Source organism: Rana temporaria, chromosome 12 (assembly GCF_905171775.1).
Source record: "Rana temporaria chromosome 12, aRanTem1.1, whole genome shotgun sequence".
Lineage (NCBI taxonomy): Eukaryota > Metazoa > Chordata > Amphibia > Anura > Ranidae > Rana > Rana temporaria.
In genome coordinates, this window is record NC_053500.1 from 124810963 (window position 1) to 124828986 (window position 18024).

The 18024-nt window shown below is 42.6% G+C and overlaps 1 protein-coding gene across 2 annotated transcripts in view; it reads left to right on the forward strand.

Annotated features, from left to right (window-relative positions):
* Positions 1-18024, forward strand: part of RPN2 (ribophorin II) — a 46324-nt gene that overhangs the window by 7992 nt on the left and 20308 nt on the right. For both annotated transcript variants that reach the window (XM_040330540.1, XM_040330539.1), the window contains exons 5-11: positions 5190-5265; positions 6725-6859; positions 6954-7130; positions 9106-9224; positions 13435-13540; positions 15014-15105; positions 15208-15322. In XM_040330540.1, coding sequence (XP_040186474.1) covers positions 5190-5265; positions 6725-6859; positions 6954-7130; positions 9106-9224; positions 13435-13540; positions 15014-15105; positions 15208-15322 — 820 coding nt within the window. The remainder of the gene's footprint in view (positions 1-5189; positions 5266-6724; positions 6860-6953; positions 7131-9105; positions 9225-13434; positions 13541-15013; positions 15106-15207; positions 15323-18024) is intronic.

The window sequence follows — 18024 nt, forward strand, 5'->3', positions numbered from 1 at the left end:
GCTGCGATCGGCGCTGGACTCCAGGACAGGTAAGTGTCCTAATATTAAAAGTCAGCAGCTGCAGTATTTGTAGCTGCTGGCTTTTAATATTTTTTTCCCATGGCACATCCGCTTTAATGCATCCTATGCATTAAGGTGAGAGAACTTTTAACACTGACTAATCCCCCCCTCGTGTTTTACTCAACTTGAGCCTGTTCATTCCCTCGGCGGAGATGCACTGTACCTCTCTGCCTGGGGTTCTCGGCTCTCAATTAGATGGATTGATGGCAGCACAGCCATTGGCTCCTGCTGCTGTCAATCAAATCCAATGGTGTGAGGGCAGGGCAAAGTCCGGCATTTTGTGTCTACGGACACAAATGCTGGACTTGGGATCGCGCCCGCATGGTAACCACCAGGGAGAGAGCTTCTCCTAGGGGGTTTACTGATGCGAGGAGGAGCCGCGAGCGCTGAAGGGGGACCCCAGAAGATGAGGTTTAGGGCCACTCTATGCAAAACTAACTGCATAGTGGAGATCGGTATGATGTTTGTTTAAGAAAAAAAAAAAATTGGGGTTTACAACCCCTTTAAGGGCTGGTTTACACTAAGAACTACATGTGAATAGGAGGAACGCTGTGCGGATCGTCTGACTCACATACTGTTGTGCTCTGCTCTTTCTTCAAAAAAAGAAAGTTGTGTAAAACCAATGTTATTGGTGATCCGTTTTTGAAACCTTGACACACACACACTGGGGATTATTTACTAAAGGCAAATACACTTTGCACTGCAAGAGCATTTGGAAGTGCAGTTGCTGTAGATCAGAGGGGGGCATGCAAGGAATATAAAACAAAATGCATTTTTCCTTGCATGTGATTGGATGATGGCAATCAGCAGAGCTTCCCCTTAGCGCTACAGCGACTACACTTCCAAGTGCACTTGTAGTGCACAGTGGATTTGCCTTTAGTAAATCAACCCCATTGTGTGTAAAGGCAGAGTAGAATGCCTTGCTGTCTTTTCCATTGGACCAGTCCGTTTTTTTCCTATTTAGCCGGCCACCACTTATTGGTGCTTTTTCAATGCATCTTGCCTCTTTCGCATCAGCCCTGATGGAGGGAGTGTATTATATGAAACGTGAATTGTAGCAAAATATTTGCTGTGATATATTTTTTTTTGTTTATACTGTAGAGCGCAGCAGAATCAGTGCGATCTGCAAACTCGGACAGAATACGGATCGCATGGGTGTGAACACCCATGCCATCCGATTTCTGTCTGAGTTCGCAGATCGCAGTGTGATCTGCAAACTGATCTGGGGGTGTCATTTAGGGCTGCAACTAACGATTATCTTCATAATCGATTAGTTGGCCGATTATTATTTCGATTAATCGGATAATAACCTTTAAAAAAAAATTGCATTTTTACATTATTTTTTTTTTTTTTTTTTTTTAGCCAATTTGTTGTTGGGCAGATTACAAAACACAAATTGCCGCAAAAACACATGACATGCTTTTCTGCAGCTTCTCCATTGAAGTATATTGAACCAAAATAAAAAAAAACAAGCACCTTTTTGCGTTAAAAAGTCCTTGCCCTTTCCAAATACGCAGCAGCCGGAAAAAAAATCATGGATGTGAATGTGTCCCATAGGAAAACATGTAAATGAACTGTAGTGTGTTTCTGCAAAAAGCACCCAAAAAAAAACAGAGGTGTGAACCCGGCCTGAGATGTTTAGTAACATAATGGGGTTAAAAAAACAAAAATAAGTACAAAAAGAGCAAATAATCGCTATTGTAAGGGGTTAACTTTTTTACTGTGGGACAGTGACTGTAATATTTACAGTAGCGATTTGGTTTTTTGTACTATAAAGGGCTAATTTTTGTTTTTTTAACCCCATTATGTTACTGGCCGATTAATCGATTATGAAAATTGTAATCGATTGATTTCATAATCGATTAGTTGTCGATTAATCGATTAGTTGTTTCGGCCCTAGTGTCATTATCTTTTAACTGACAGTCCCAGCAGTTCGCATAGGGCCGTGTGAACTGCCGCCGGCAGACATGCAATGCGGAAAGCCGCAGTGGATTCGCAGGGTTCCCGCATCGCAGCAGTGTGAACTGGCCATTAATGTCCATGCTTCGAGACTGCAAAGACATTAGCTAAAAAGCATAGAATGATTTGTAGCTGTTAGAGATGGCTCTCCGATGGGAAGTTTAGGTGTAAAAATGTAATGGCTGGCTGGCTCACTAAATATTTCCTGGCTCTGTAGCATCACCTGGCAGTGTTTGCGCCTCATATCGAGTTCCATCGAGTAAGGTTGATGTATTTCTACATTTATTGTTGTACATTGTGAAATGAGTGTTCTGCTCAGTATGAAAGTGTTAGACTATTGGTCTCTTTTTAGTTTTGCAGCCCCCACTGCTGTTTAGCGCTCAGGGGCGCCTTTGTGATGAATGTGAACAGCTTGTATATGCAAATGAGTTTTGAGTGGTGGCCCCAATTTAATATCATCATGTGTTCTACTTTGGCGTGACATTAATTATTGTGTAACGTGATAATTTGTGTGCTGGCAGCTTGTTTGAGTTAAAAATGCCGGCATATTCTTGAATGCAGAACCGCTGCATCTAGCTTTGCTGTCCTAAAACTGTTCTCAAAGGGTCAGAATTATATTAATGAGGTAGTAATCATTGTATTTAATTAAAAATTACAAAGGTTGACAGCAGCAGGAAATATGTTTTCATTAACCACTTTCCCTCTGACACCTGTTCAACAATTTTTACAATTCTGCTATAGACCTTTTTATTCTGTGATGTTGTGTTTACGTAAAAAACAAAACATATGTATTACTTTTTTTTTGGACAAACAAGTCTTTTTTTTTTTTTTTTCTCAATTATTGTCTTGCAACAATGTTTCTCGTTTTTTTGTTTTTTTTGTTGTGTTTTTTGTTTGTTTTTTTGCAATCCTTAAACGATTAAATGTAACCTCATTTAAACAAAATGCACTTTTATTTTTTGAACAGTGTTGGTTTAAAAATACTGTAAGGGCTCTTTCACACGGGCGGACCGTATGTCCGCTTTTTCATCCATGCGTGTACGGATGAAAAAGGGACATACATTGGTCCCTATGAGATTGCGGGTGTCAGCGCATGAACATCCTCTGACACCCGATCTCACAATCCTCCGATTCTGCAGGCGGAGGAAAATCCTGTGTTTTTTTATTTTTTTTTATTTATTATTATTAATTATTTATTTTTTCATCCGTCATCGGATCGGGTGAACACGGACAGACGGCCCATGTTCATCCGAATTTTTAGAGGAGATCGGAGAAAAGACAGGGCGGTCCCTGCACAGTGTGCGGGGACCGCCCTGCAATCCTCGCTGAGCAAGCGGAGATTCTGATCCGCCCCGTGTGAAAGGGCCTTAAAGGGTGTTGGACCCCTTTCACACTGTGGCGGTTTGCAGGCGCTATTGCGCTAAAAATAGCGCCTGCAAACCGACCTGGAACGGCGGCTGCTGTTTCTCCTTTCCGCTCCAGTGTGAAAGGAGAAACAGCAGCCGCCGCTCCAAAAGTCCTGCTAGCTGCATCTTTAGAGCGGTGCGTTTACCGCTCCTTCTTATTGAAAGCAATGGGAAACCGACTATACTGCCAACAATGCGCCTCTGCAGACTAAAAATGTTGGCTCCATTCAGACGTAGGCGATTTGAATCGCTGGTGGTATCACCACAATTCTGCCCACGATTCCAAAATGCAGGCTGCATTTGCAATGCTATCACTTCTTAATGGCCCTCCTACCACGGTGTGATTTTGGCCATGATTGTCACATGATAAAATTGCAATTGTGGCAGAAATCGCCCAAAAGAAGCTCCTGCTCATTTTTAAACGCCAAGCTTCACACGTCGTGATTTTGCCGCGATTAGAGAGCCATTAAGAAATGATGACATCGCAAACGTGTCCTGCGTTTTTCTGCGATTGGAATCGCGACGATTCCGCCTGCAATTAAAATCGCCTAGGTGTGAATGGAGCCTTTTTTTTTTTTTGGTTATATAATAAGAAAATTTTCACGTGATACCAGTCTACAGAGTGAATTTGGGTAGTGGAAATACCATTTAATTAAGTACACACCAGGTCTTGCCATTGGTAATAATTGGCATGTCATGCATATGAGCACCATACTCATGAAAGCAGAGTTCCACCCAAAAATGGAACTTCCTCTTTATGGGAAGGTGACCCCCTGACATGTCACATTTGGCATGTAATTTTTTGAAGGGGGGGGCAGAAACTCGGCTCAGTGCCTGTGCGCAGTGCCTGCCCGGCCGTGAAGCCACAGCCGGGTGTCCACAGTAATGATGCCAGCGCTGCGGGGCTTCATTCCCCCACATCGCTGGCCCCTGGGACAGGTAAGTGTCCGATTAATTAAAAGTCAGCAGCTACAGTATTTGTAGCTGCTGACTTTTTTTATTTTTTAGTCGGAACTCCGCTTTAAATAACGGCCTTTTAACACCACTACCCTTTCAGTTGCATCAAAGACAATGACACAAAAGCCCCCAAGGCCTCTTTCCCAACTATCGTCATCAGAGCTTCCAGTCCAAAATACTTCCGTCTCTCTGACTCAGTTGAGTTGCAGTACGTGGCTACATATTCACTCCTACAGGCTGAATCACCAAAATCTGCTAGCTCATTTAGATTGCTTAACATCTGAGTTTGTTTAATTTGTATAATGCACACATCTCATCTCCATATGAATGGAATCCCTAACGACGTGCTTATTTCTGAGAAGAAATGAAAATGCAATTTACAAGCGCACACGTTGCCGCTAAATATTCCCGAGTGACAGCAGAAGAGTGTACTTACCTTTCAGAGGGGGAACTGCCACCGTACATGGTAATGACTCTGAACTTTGTGTCCCCCTCCACTTCCCCTGGGAAGCCCTGTGCATTTATCATGGAAATGAGGCTGTCACAAGTAGAGAAGGGAAAGTTTACTTTTGGGCAGATGCCTTCCCACGTAAGACATACATGTTACATGCATAGCAGATGTTTCGTACCGCTCGGGATTCTCATATGCATGAGAATGCACTTGTGATGGCAGGACTGGGGGGAGTGTGATGCTAATTGCCTCTCCTCCTAATTGGTCCCACATACTGGTGTATCTTGGAGTATTAACCCTGCGCTGGTTAGAAAGCTGCGTTTTTCACTCACTGATATTTGTTTTTGTCTTTGCAGTACAATTGAAGCTCTTTTAACTGCCTCCATGCTGTCCCAGCAAGCCGACCTGCGTGGCATTGTGGAAGAAATAGAAGTAAGGAAATCTGTGTTATTGAGTGAAGATCTTCTTCTTTTTTTTTTTTTTTTTTTTCTTTCCTGAATATTTGGGAAGAGTGAAGTGCTCATAATAAACCTGCCCTTCTTGGTACAGAACTAAAAAAAACAAATGAGTTTTTTACAAATATATTTCTAAAGTGCATTTGAAAAATTACACCTGGAAATGGATTGGCAGCTCCTCCACTTTCTTATTAATGACTGTGTGGTTTCAAAGCTTAACAGTAAAGCAGAATTAAGCGGAAAAGTGAAAAATGTATGAGCAGGCGGGCTCTTTATTGCACAAGAGACATGTACGTCTCTTCTAAATTGAGGCTGGGTATACAGTCCGGTGCGTCCCTGTTCACAGCAGGGGTCCGGTGCGTCCCTGTTCACCGTTTTCAGGTTTGATTTCGGTGCGGATTTTTGGCTGAGTTTGAACCTGAAACAGAGCCAAAGGCTCACAGGACTCCTGAAATACGAATTGGATGCATGGAAGCAGCATCCAACTCACAATGGTGTGAACCCAGCCTAAAGGAGAAGTCCGGGATTCTGAAAAAATGAAATGATACTCCCCTAGGTCAGTGGTCATCAACCTTGTCCTCGGGGCCCACTAACAGGCCAGGTTTGCAAGATAACTGAAATACATCACAGGTGATATAATTTGCTGCTCAGTGATTGCAGTATTCTAGTCTGCATCTCCCCAAGGTAATACATAAAACCTGGCCTGTTAGTGGGCCCTGAGGACAGGGTTGATGACCACTGCCCTAGGTGAATGCAGCATCTGCCCCCGCCTTGTCCAGACCAAGAACTAAGCGATCAAACACCGCTGATCGCTCAGCTCTGTCTTAAGGCTTCAGAGAGCTGGTGTCTGTCAGTCTCTCTGCTCTGCCCCTCCAGCAGCACTCACTAGAGCACTGGACTGTGGAGAGGGCAGGAGTGGCTAGCTCTGCCTCTAAGCAGGTCTTGCCAAGAGGCTGAGCCAGGGGTGGGTCCCAACTTATAAGTCAGGATCTTCCTAAGCCCGGACCGGCTCTTTGACGTCAGGCCGCTGTTGACTGAAAATGGGCCACAGGAGTGCAGTTCGTTCTGCATTCCTGTGATCCAAAGAAGTACAACCAAAAAAGTTTTGGCTATACTTCTTCTTTAAAACAAGCCCCACCCAAAGAATCAATATGTCAATTAAACAAAATCTTTCCAGTGTCATTTCATACTTTCTCTGTGAATGGATGACATGGCTGGGAGAGCTGAGATGGGCTATGCAACCATGTTTTTATGTTCTACCCTAAATCGGTTTAACCGTAAACCTGGTCCAGAGATGGACTATGCTTTTAATGGTTCTCAGTTTTTTTGTTTAATTTTTTTTAAGTAAGCTTATTAATATTTAAGTTTTCTGTAAAGATAAACCTCTTTATAAAATAGTTTTGCTTGTTAAAAGCTTGTCTTTGTTCTTGCTTCAGGATCTGGTGGCACGTTTGGATGACCTGGGCGGTCAGTATCTACAGTTTGAGGAAGGTCTTGAAGCCACGGCTCTGTTTGTGGCAGCTACTTACAGCCTGTCAGACCACGTTGGCATGGAGCCCGCTCTGAAGGAGGTAAAGGAGTGGAAAACTAATTGTTCTGTGCTGCATGTTGATTGATGGGTCAAGAATGTTTGGTACTGAAATCTCTCACATTTCTATTTCTCAGGAACAGATAGTCCAGCTGGTGAATGCCATCTTTAGCAGGAAGAACTTTGATTCTCTCTCAGAAGCCTTCAGTGTGGCATTTGCAGCCTCTGCTCTATCCCACAATCGCTACCACCTTCCCCTCATAGTGGTGCCTGATGGACCTGCCGCTGTGTCTCACAAACAACCTCTCCTTAAGGTGCATACAAGTGATACTGGAACACACAATGTTTAATTGTCATTCTCTCTTCTATTTCTGTATGTGGATGATGGCACTGTAATTATTTGAATAAAAAATATTAGGGCTGGGGAAATTAAAGATTAATTCCTTGATTAATCTTTATTTATTTTTTTGATCAATCAAAATTCTTGACGTCACCGGACAGCCTGCACAGTGAGACTTACCCTGATGGATGCAAGCAAACTGCACCCATTAGATTGAGGTACCTTTGCATCTGTGGAGCAGGAGGATGCATCGGGCTCCATCAAGGGAAGGGGGCAAAAATAACCATCGTTTTCCTGTTCTAAGCAGTTTTGTGCATACAATTCTTTGTGTATCGGCAACATCTGTTCCGTGCGAAAGACTGTTCAGTTCTTCAGGGTATATTGTCAATAAAATGCGATCATGTCTGCTTCCAGAAAATGTAAACACTCTGGTATGTCTGCATGACTGGCTAAAGTGATGCCTACTTGCCGACTATAAAGTGACAGTCAATATACTAGATAAGTTTTATAATTAAAGTTAAATTAACTTTCTACGTTTTTCTTAAAGTTTAATAAGAAAAAATTACGTTGGTGCTACAATTTGAATTTAAAACGTATTTGTGTAAACTTTGAAGTTAAGTCATGGATTGTGGAAACTAACTAGTGTCGGGTGATTGTATATAGTGTTTACCAATGACTAATGCAGAGTTGCAATGCAAGGAGATCAGCTAAAAGTAGTCGGATCTGTATGTGCCTTATAATTAATCGAAATTAGTCGATTAATCGATTTAAAAAAATAATCGATTAATCGAACACAAAAATTTTAATCAGTAACAGCCATAAAAAATATATTGAAGTGCCTTTTCCTAATCGATATAAAACTGTCACATGGCCCAGAACTTTCCAAGCCTGTCTGCAGGGAATAATAAGCAGGAGGCGCTGCTCATGTTTCATGTTCAAAATTTAAAGGGGTTGTAAAGGTACAATTTTTTTTTTTTTTTTTTCCCTAAATAGCTTCCTTTACCTTAGTGCAGTCCTCCTTCACTTACCTCATCCTTCCATTTTGCTTTTAAATGTCCTTATTTCTTCTGAGAAATCCTCACTTCCTGTTCTTCTGTCTGTAACTCCACACAGTAATGCAAGGCTTTCTCCCTGGTGTGGAGTGTCGTGCTCGCCCCCTCCCTTGAAGCTATTAAGGAAAAGAAAATTGTACCTTTACATCCCCTTTAAAGTTTGAAATGGAGAGTAAAACATAATTAATATCAATAAACTGTTTTAAATCATTATACAAATATATATTTGAAATCAAATCTTTATTTTTTAATCATTGAGTGAGCGGATTTCTGCCAGTCACAGGCTGTGTCATGCCCCTCCAGCCTGTGTCTTGGAAAAACTGGGAGGAGAAGCCACCATTAATCTACCTGTAATATTGTTTTTAGCTTGTCAGTGGGCATGGAGGAGGAAGAAGGGAGTGGGCTGTCATTTACCACTGAGTATACACCCACATGTGTGACTCTATAGCCACATGGGCTGCTCAGATGTGATGGGGAGGAAATGCTCTGCATAAAAATATACTGAAAACTGAGCATGTGCAGAGCTGCCAACACTGCTCTGCAAAATCCCCAACTGCATTGGGAACATGGACAGGAGGGAAAGATCGAACAGCAGGATCAACCAGATATTTTTTCAAAATGCAGAAAACAAATCTCATAGTGGCTGGGTGAGTATGAACAGTATGTAATACACTATTTACTGACCGTATTTTTTATGACGTGGGTTTAGTAACCGGTTAAATGAGAGCTGACTCTTGACATCCAGTGACTGTTTGAAAGACGTGATTTGAGTATTGGAGATCAAAGGTTTATATCTATATAACCATTGTCAATGCTTTGGGATAAATTTGATGGGTAAGCTTATGATTCTTCTTATCTGAGAAAAGGTATTAATGTCTCTTCTCTTCTTGTGTTTAGTTGCTGGTTACAAACGTCCTTTCTCAGCCGTTGACAGAAGCCAAAGTAACGGTGAATCAAGCCAAGTCCAGCAGCACCAAAGCAACAATATTGCAGCATGCTTCATTTGCAGTCGCTGGGTAAGATTTTCTTTGGACAGTCTTTAAACATTTTGCTTTCTTTGAGTTTTTAAAACTTGTCCTTTCCATTTTTAATTCTTGGTTTGTAAAGTGGGGGGGGGGGGGTGTTAAAGTAAATCTGATATCCTTTCCTATCTATTTACTACTGCTAGCAGCATGATGATTAGAATAATCAATGTTTATTGAGAGAGTGAAGTTCGACTTAAAGCGGATGTTCCGCCAAAAAAAAAATATTAAAAGCCAGCAGCTACAAATACTGCAGCTGCTGACTTTTAATATTAGGACACTTACCTGTCCTGGAGTCCGGCGCTGTCCGCAGCAGATGACGAGCGATCGCTCGTCACCCTGCTGCTCCCCCCTCCATCCACGCTGAGGGAACCAGGAAGTGAAGCGCTGCGGCTTCACTGCCCGGTTCCCTACGGCGCATGCGCGAGCCGCTCCCGCTGTGTGCTGGGAGCCGAGTGTTCCCAGCACACAACGGGGGGGGCGACGGGACGTGACGCAATGCCCGTCTTTTGCCCGTGAATGCCGGGCCGGAAGTGGGTGCAAATACCTGTCTTTAGATGGGTATCTGCGCCCCCCTCCCCCTGAAAGGTGTCAAATGTGACACCGGAGGGGGGAGGGTTCCGATCAGCGGGACTTCACTTTAGGGTGGAGAACCGCTTTAAATTGAGCACATTTGAAAAATCTTGCTCACGTAAATAGACTTCTAGCAGTGCTGAACTACATGCCTCTCCTGAAGATGCTGCTCCAGGTTCTCCTCGGTGCTGGGCACTTATTTTTGTCATTTCTGTTAACCGGGATTATCATTGTATAGACAAGGCTCATCTGTACCGAAAGGGGACAATTAAAATTCCGATTGGTCCTTCCTTACAGCAGGGACCATATGATCTATTGCCTGCTGACATGCAATGTAGGGAGCTTGGAGTAGATTTTTCTCCAGGAAGGGCAAGTAATTCAGTCGTTGGTTTGGCCTCTATTTTGTTATCCCTCCAAGATCAAGTGAAACGTCAGAAAATTGGGTCCTGCTAGATCACTTCAGGTTGGACCCTTTTGCACGTATAGCTATGTAAAATATAACAAAAAAAAGTATTTATACTGTTTAAAATCCAGTAATGCACTGGGGGTTATGTACGAAAAGCAAATCCACTTTGCAATACAAGTGCACTGGAAGTGCAGTCGCTGTAGATCTGAGGGGAAGATCTGAAATAGGAGGAAGCTCTGCTGATTTTAACATCCAATCGTGTGCAAGCTAAAATGCTGTTTGTTTTTTTTGTTTTTTTTTTCTTGCATGTCCCCCTCAGATCTACAATGACTGCACTTCCAAGTGATTTTTATTTTTTTAGGGTGTGTGTGTGTGTGTGTGTGTGTGTGTGTGTGTGTGTGTGTTGTGTGTTTTTTTTTTTTTTTTTTTTTTTTTTTTTAAATTTTAATCAGCCCTGTTGGGGAGCTTTGGTGAGATTTCAGGGGTCTTAACAGACCTCTGGCATCTCCCCTTTAAGACAGAGAAAGGGACTAGGGAAACAGATTCCCCAGTCCCTTTCTCGGCAGCTTCAGCTGAAATGAATGGAGGGAAGCTCCTCCATTCATAAACTGAAGCATCGTAAACACAGGAGGTTATATGAATGAACAGAGTCGGTGACTACTGACTCTGTTCATTCGGAAAAAGTAGGAGCCGGGCTTAGCGGCTCCTACCTCCGCTCTCCCCCCTGACAGATTGAGGGGGGAGAGCGGCACGGACGGGGGGGGGGGGTGGATGGATGGAGAGAGAACTGCACGGACAGAGGGGGATCTGCACGGACGGACGGGGGGGGGGGGGAGGAAAGAGAACTGCATGGACGGGGGGGAGAAGAGAGAACCGGACGGACGGGGGGGAGAAGAGAGAACCGGACGGACGGGGGGGAGAAGAGAGAACCGGACGGACGGGGGGGAGAAGAGAGAACCGGACAGACGGGGGAGAGAAGAGAGAACCGGACGGACGGGGGAGAGAAGAGAGAACGGCACGGACGGGGGAAGGGGAGGAGAGAATGGCACGGACGGGGGAAGGGGAGGAGAGGAGAGAGAACGGCACGGACGGGAGAAGGAGAGGAGAGAGAACGGCACGGACGGACGGGGGGAGGTGAGAGAGCAGCACGGACAGGGGAAGTCAACAGCAGGGGGGGGGAGACAACACTGACCATGGGGGAGAGAAGATTTGCAACTCCCCTGCCTGCCCGCTCAAGTATCGGGTGAAGCATCGGGAGCATTTCCCCGAGTACAAGTACTCGGGGAAATGCTCGGTATCGGGACATCCCTAGTAAATAACCCCCAGTGTCTCACTCACTCTGCACATGCTGAGTTGCTCTCCATTTTTAAGCACTGTTGAGTTTGTAGCGACCGATCTGACCACCTTAAGGGCCAGTTCATAACATAGAAATGCAGTCCAGATGCGTTCTGGATGCTTTTCTGTATGTACGTTTTTTAATGCAGTGCAATGCATTACACACACCCTTCTTTTATTTTTTTTATTTTTTTTAACCCTTAAACACATCCGTGTGTGTGTTTTGTTTTTTTTTTTGTTTTTTTTTTATGCAGAAATAAACAAACTGGACTGCATGTGGTGTGAACTGGTTCTAAGGCTGTATTCACACCTATGCAGTTTTAGTGCTTTTTGCAGATTTGCACTACTGTCTATTTAACATGGTTTCCTATGGAACACGTTCTGTAGTGCAAAAAGCACTAAAAATGACATAGGTGTGAATCTAGCCTAAAAGCAAGATTAAACTCTCCTATCCTTTACAGCCAAGAAAGCTGCTTCTGTTTGATCTGCAACTGCCACGGTGCTGCACATGTGATCAGTTATGACTCCAGTCATTTGATGGTTTGACAGTTAAGTTGAGGACACAAGAAAATGTGCCAGTGACAACCCGGCATTCCAGCAATGTACGGCCTCGTACACACGACTGAGGAACTCGTTGGAAAAGACACATCTTTTCCTTGACGAGTTCCTTGTTAGGCTTGTCGAGAAACTTGACAAGCTTTCTTTGAGTACACACAGTCAAGACCAAATCTCGTCATTCTCAAACGCGGTGACGTACAACACATACAATGGCAGGGGAAGTTCGATTCCACTGGCACAACCCTTGGGGCTGCTTTTGCTAATCTCATGTTACTGCGTGTTAAGTAAAAGTTTGGTGAGAGACAATTTGCACTTTTCAGACTGTTACAGCGTGACAAATGTGCTATCTCCATTACAAACCCTACTTTTACCGAAGGTGCGCTCCCGTCTCATACTTTATTCTGAGCATGCGCGGGTTTCTAAGCATACACACGAACGTGTTTCTCGTCGAAAACCAGCCCGACGAGGAAATTGAGACTCCCGTCGAGGAAAAAGAGAACTCTTATCCTCGAGTTCCTCGACAGTTTTCTCGATGAAAAACATACACACGACCGTTTTCCTCGGCAAAAAAGCTCTCCCACCAAGTTTCTTGATGGATTCTGTCGAGGAAACCGGTCGTGTGTACGAGGCCTTACTGTTTTTTTTAAACTGTGAAATCAGTGGGTTTAGTTAGACTTTTTATGATTGGTAAATCATAAAGCGGAACTAAACCCATTGATTTTAACAGTAGCTGGCAGCCTCCAGCATGAGACAGGAGCAATGCTGGAGGCAATTTACAGCACATGGGTTTTTTTTTTTTTTTTTTTTTTTTTTTTGTGGAATATTCCTTGCAAAAGACTATTTTTTTTTTTTATCACGTTGTTTTGGGTGAAGTTCCACTTTAACAGGTTTCTGTAAAGTAATCCAAATTTGTAAAAAAAATATAATCCTTACTGAAATCTGGAGCGACTGGCTCTGTTCCTAGAATTGCCATCCATACAATAGTATTGTCCTGAGCCCAATAGCCTATCAAAAGACCTGGTCATTTCCGAATCCATATTGTATAAATGTATTTATACAATATCCTAGATTGGGTTAGGACCAGTAAAACCAAAACACGCTCTGTGTAAAAGAGGTGCTCCTAAAATAGGGGCGTTGCTTTGGGTGCCGCAGGGTTTCTGCCCACAGATGCTTGTGATGGTAATCCATCCCGGAGTTCACATGGTGGTTTTTAACTTTTCCATACATTACTTTGTCTTCACTTCATCTCACCCATCTGATGCATGTTTAATCGCTTCTTAGCTAAGACCTATGCCCCACTTGTTATTAAGTCATGCCTTTTTCTTTTATTAGAGACTTATTTGAATTGAATTTCATGGATTCCAAACCAGCTAGCGGGTACTACGACTTCGCTATAAGCGTGGAGGGTGACAGTCGTTACATGGCAAATCAGGTTGAGGTGAGCGTGACCTTAATTCCCTGTCTGACATGAAGACCTGCGATTTATCGTGTCAACTTGTCTATGTGAATGTGCTGCATTGTGTGATGTAGTGCGCTCCGAGACCCTTTCATTTCAAATGTACAACCTAATTATCCTAATAACCCACTTAGAATGCCTGTCTGTGTAAGGCTCGAGCTGCGAATGATGTCGCCCGAATTCTCACTTTCCCCGTTTCTCGGCCCCTTGAGATGAGCGAGAGACTCTTGAATGAAATTGTGTAACTCGGTAGGACACTGCGTCCTCATTCTGCTATTTTGAACATGTTTAGGATGTAGAGCAAAGCCGTCTCTTTAGCTTAGAGTGATACAGATGACAAGCTGTGCATTCTCTCCTTTTAGAAAAGTAAAATTTGTATATAGCTGTTAATAAAATCGTAGACGGTTTTTAATGAATAATCTTTATGGGCGTATTTAATTGGTTGGATATACCCAATTTCCCTGCACTAGCCCTGTCTTACTACTGTTTTTCCAGTTTATACAAGTAGAAAAGTAAACATTTTGCTTTACAAAGATTTGTTATTGAGTTTTATAATGTAAAATGACAATAGGTATAAAAGTAATGCACAAAGGGGTACAGTAAAATGAGAGGCATAGATAGGATTACAGAAAACAAAGTTTTGAAGTTTAAAAAAGAGGTAGAACGTTTTTGGTACATTTAATAGAAGTAGGGGAAAACAACAAATGTGCTATTTTGAGACAAATTGCTGATTTAGCTTCCAACATTTAGAATGACTGAGGCTTGCTTTAGGGACCATACATCATTGATTAAACTTTTTTGCATGAGCGAAACAATCTTTATACATTGTCGGAGTAATCTGTAAAATCACTTTAAGCTGGATTGTCACTTTTGTGAAAATAGTTGACATTTTATTAGTTGCAGCTTACCAGTAAACATAAAGGGATCTGCTTTAATACTTTGGTACTCTAGCACAGGGCTTGACAAATTTGCTTTGGCCGCCGGCACAATCAGACATGTATGATGCATACCTATAACAAGGATGTTCAAAATTCCAAGTTAAGTGACTTTATTGAGGATTGCAAAAAGATAATATAGAAAGGTGTCAAAAATGGACATATGAAGGCATAATATTTCTCAGTAAAATACAGAATGGTAATGTAACTTATTCTTTTACCAAGTGGTCCAGGTTTTCCAAATTCTGTCAAACCAAACATTTGTATTGTTGTAGTAGGCTAAAGTTTTTTTTTTTTCCAAGTCAGATGTAAATGCACTAAGTTCATTACTTATGAAATGGAGCCCATGTCCTGTTTCCAGTGTTTGGTAATTGTTAAACAGAACAGTTTTTCAATGGTATATTTAACGCTTTAAAAAAATATAAATGCCCCTTTAGAGTTGTTTTTTATAGTTTTTTTTTTTTTTCTGTTATTTTAATAATCTTATTACGGAGTAGTAATTATAATGTTGTGTTTGCAGCTGAAGGTAAAAGTGTCCACAGAGGTTGGAATCAGCAATGTTGACCTGTCTGTTGTAGACAAAGACCAGAGTATCTCTCCTAAAACTTCCAGGTAATTAAAGCAACAAAAAAGTGTTTCATAAAGATTCACGAGAAACTGCTAGTAAACTTTTTTTTATTTTTTTTATTTATTTATTTTTTCTCTTCTCTGTAGGGTTTTGTTCCCCTCCAAAGCCAAGGGACCTTTGACTGCTGATGGCCACCAGAACTTTGCTTTGTCTTTCCTGCTTGCTGATGTGAACACAGGGGCCAGTCTAACACCACATCAGGTACATATGTTGTAGTAACCCAAAAGCACACCCATCACAGCCCTGAGTAATTTAGATTATGTTTAATGGAAAAACATAAGCGGAAGAAGCCTTCAGTGAAAAATGCATGTCAAAACTGTTGGTTAATCCAATGCTACAAGCAGCACAAATGATATGCAAATGTCCTTCCTTGTAAAAAGTCAACTTTAGCTCCACCCTTCCTGCTTTCCTTATTGATCATCTCAGTGGTGGACAAGTCTGTCTGAATGCGAGGGGGAAAAAATAATATTTTTATGTGCAAGAGAAGATGAAAATATTTTGGCAGTAGGTTGTACAGTACATAATCTGTATTTTGGTATCCGCATATGAAACTTTCCTGTACAGTACAGGAAAGTTTCATATGCGGATACCAAAATACAGATGATGCAGTCCTAGATCTTGCATGATCGGGTAGGGTGTAAGAGTTCCCTTATGATCTGGCTATGATCAGTACAGGCATCACGTCATCTCGACTCTGGGAGTCTGGATACGCCAGGTGCCTGGACTGATGGCCGTCTCTGCGAGCCGCTGAGACGGTCTCTCCCCACCCCTCCACAGCTCAACACTCCAGTGAATGTGCAGGAGCAGAGCTGCTGGCTGGCAGCAGCTCTCTGCTCGGGCATAAGGATGAGCTCAGGCGTGTTCGCTGGCGCATGTGCAAAGCCCGCCAGGAAGTCGGCGCTGTGCTAATCACAGGCAGTGAGACATTTTCCCGACCCATGGCTACACAGATTTAGAATTGCCTAACTGCATGTGATTAGCGCAGCGCTGTGCCGACTTCCTGGTGGGCTCTGCACGTACGGCTGCGAACACGCCTGAGCTCATCCTTTCTCGGGGAGCTGTGAGAACGGAGCCATCGGCAATGTTCAATGGCTCGGTTGTCTGTGCAGAGACGGCGGGGAACAGATGCTGCATTCACCTAGGAAAGTATAATTATGGGAAAAAACAATTCACATTCTTCTCCTTTTTAAGCAGTAATAAACATTTTTAAGGTGTCTGGCACCTGAATTTAGAGAGTATTTGCAGTTCATGTAAATTACTTTTGACTTTAATTGACAATATGCCTTTTGGTTATAAGGATGTCCAATTTGTGTCTTTGTCAATCTTGGACTTCTAAAAATAAAAAAATGTAATTTGTAACAAACTGTTAATCCTTTTTTATACCAATATTCCCCGTTCTCTGTACCTAGCAAATTTAGAGAGTATGGAAATCGTCAAGATCTGTCATCTCACAGTGGTACTTTCTTACATCAGTGGAATTACAAGATGCCCCTCTTGATATCCCCATCTTCCTTGCACAACAATGCTTTTATTCTTTGCTGGGGGAAACCAGCACTGCCTAATTGTATCATTACTAATCGGGTTCTCCTCTGTATCCCAAGTGTTGGAAAAAGTTCTTGCCCCGGTTCTTGTTCTTCTGCTTGACCCATGGCAATCATGCCAGAGGATACTTGTATGACTTTCTACTGAAGGACTCCTCCACTGTGACTTTGTCAGTACACGTCCAAAGGACTATTCAGTTCCTTCAAATCTTTGACTAATCAACTTTCCAAAGTCTGCTCTCCAGTCCTCACACTGTCAGGAGTACCTGAACCTATTTTGGGCACAGTCCAAGCCAAAATCTTTTTTTGAGAAATGATTGCCTCCTTAAAGTGAAGGAAAGCTTTGTGTTTTATTTTATTAAAATAACAAACATGTTATACTTGCCTGCTCTATGCAAACTGCTGCTGTATCTGAGCCAGTGACGAGCGAGAGAACCAGTTTCTTCACCGTGTCCTTGGCAACTGATGCCAGCCTTAGTGTTTGGGGAGTGTACATCATATTATCAGTACAGCACTGCCCCCTTTTTTTGCAAAAAAAAAAGCCACAGCCGTGGTCTACATAAGCCATGCGTGCAGAACTAAAAGTCAAGCCTTAGTTGCCTTCCTGGTGGCCACTGCTTCTGTTAGACAAGTTTCTGAGTTGACGTCTGAGCTTTCTTGTGTTGCACAGGGACCAGGCGGTCTTGAGCCCAAAACCTGCTTTTCTCCCCAAGGTGTTTTTATATTTCTACCTCAATGAGGGTGAAATGTCCTTCCCTATGTCCTGTTCGAAACGCATCAAAGAACATTCCCAACATTGCATGAATGTTGTCAGCATCTACCTGGCAAACAATGGTTTCTGTAAGCAAATCTGATTCCGTGTTTTGTTCTCCCTGGGGGCTCTCATAGAGGCCATCTTGCTTCCTGCTCCACCGTTGCCAGGTGGAACAGATCACTTATTTCCAGGGCCTTTTATATAAAAAGTTCCTCCTGTTACCCACCAGGTTTGTTGGTGTCTCTTAGGCTTTCCAGCATGGATAGGATCCCAGGTAGATGCGAGATTCGGCTGAAAGATGTTTTAAGCTGTCATCTGAGTAAGGCTGGATTCACACCTATGCTGTTTAGTGCTTTTTGCATTTTGCAGATTTTCACTACAGAACATGTTCCATAGGAAATCATGTTAAATGGACTGTAGTGCAAATCTGCAAAAAGCACTAAAACTGCATAGGTGTGAATCCAGCCTTACTTTGTGTTTTTCATGGGCCTGTTGGCAGTTCTTTTGCTTTGTTGCTGGCCACCCCTGAGCTTATTGCTTTGGATAGTTTCATGATCCAGTTTCCTGTACTGTACAATTAAGATTAAAACATTTTTGGACTTTGCATG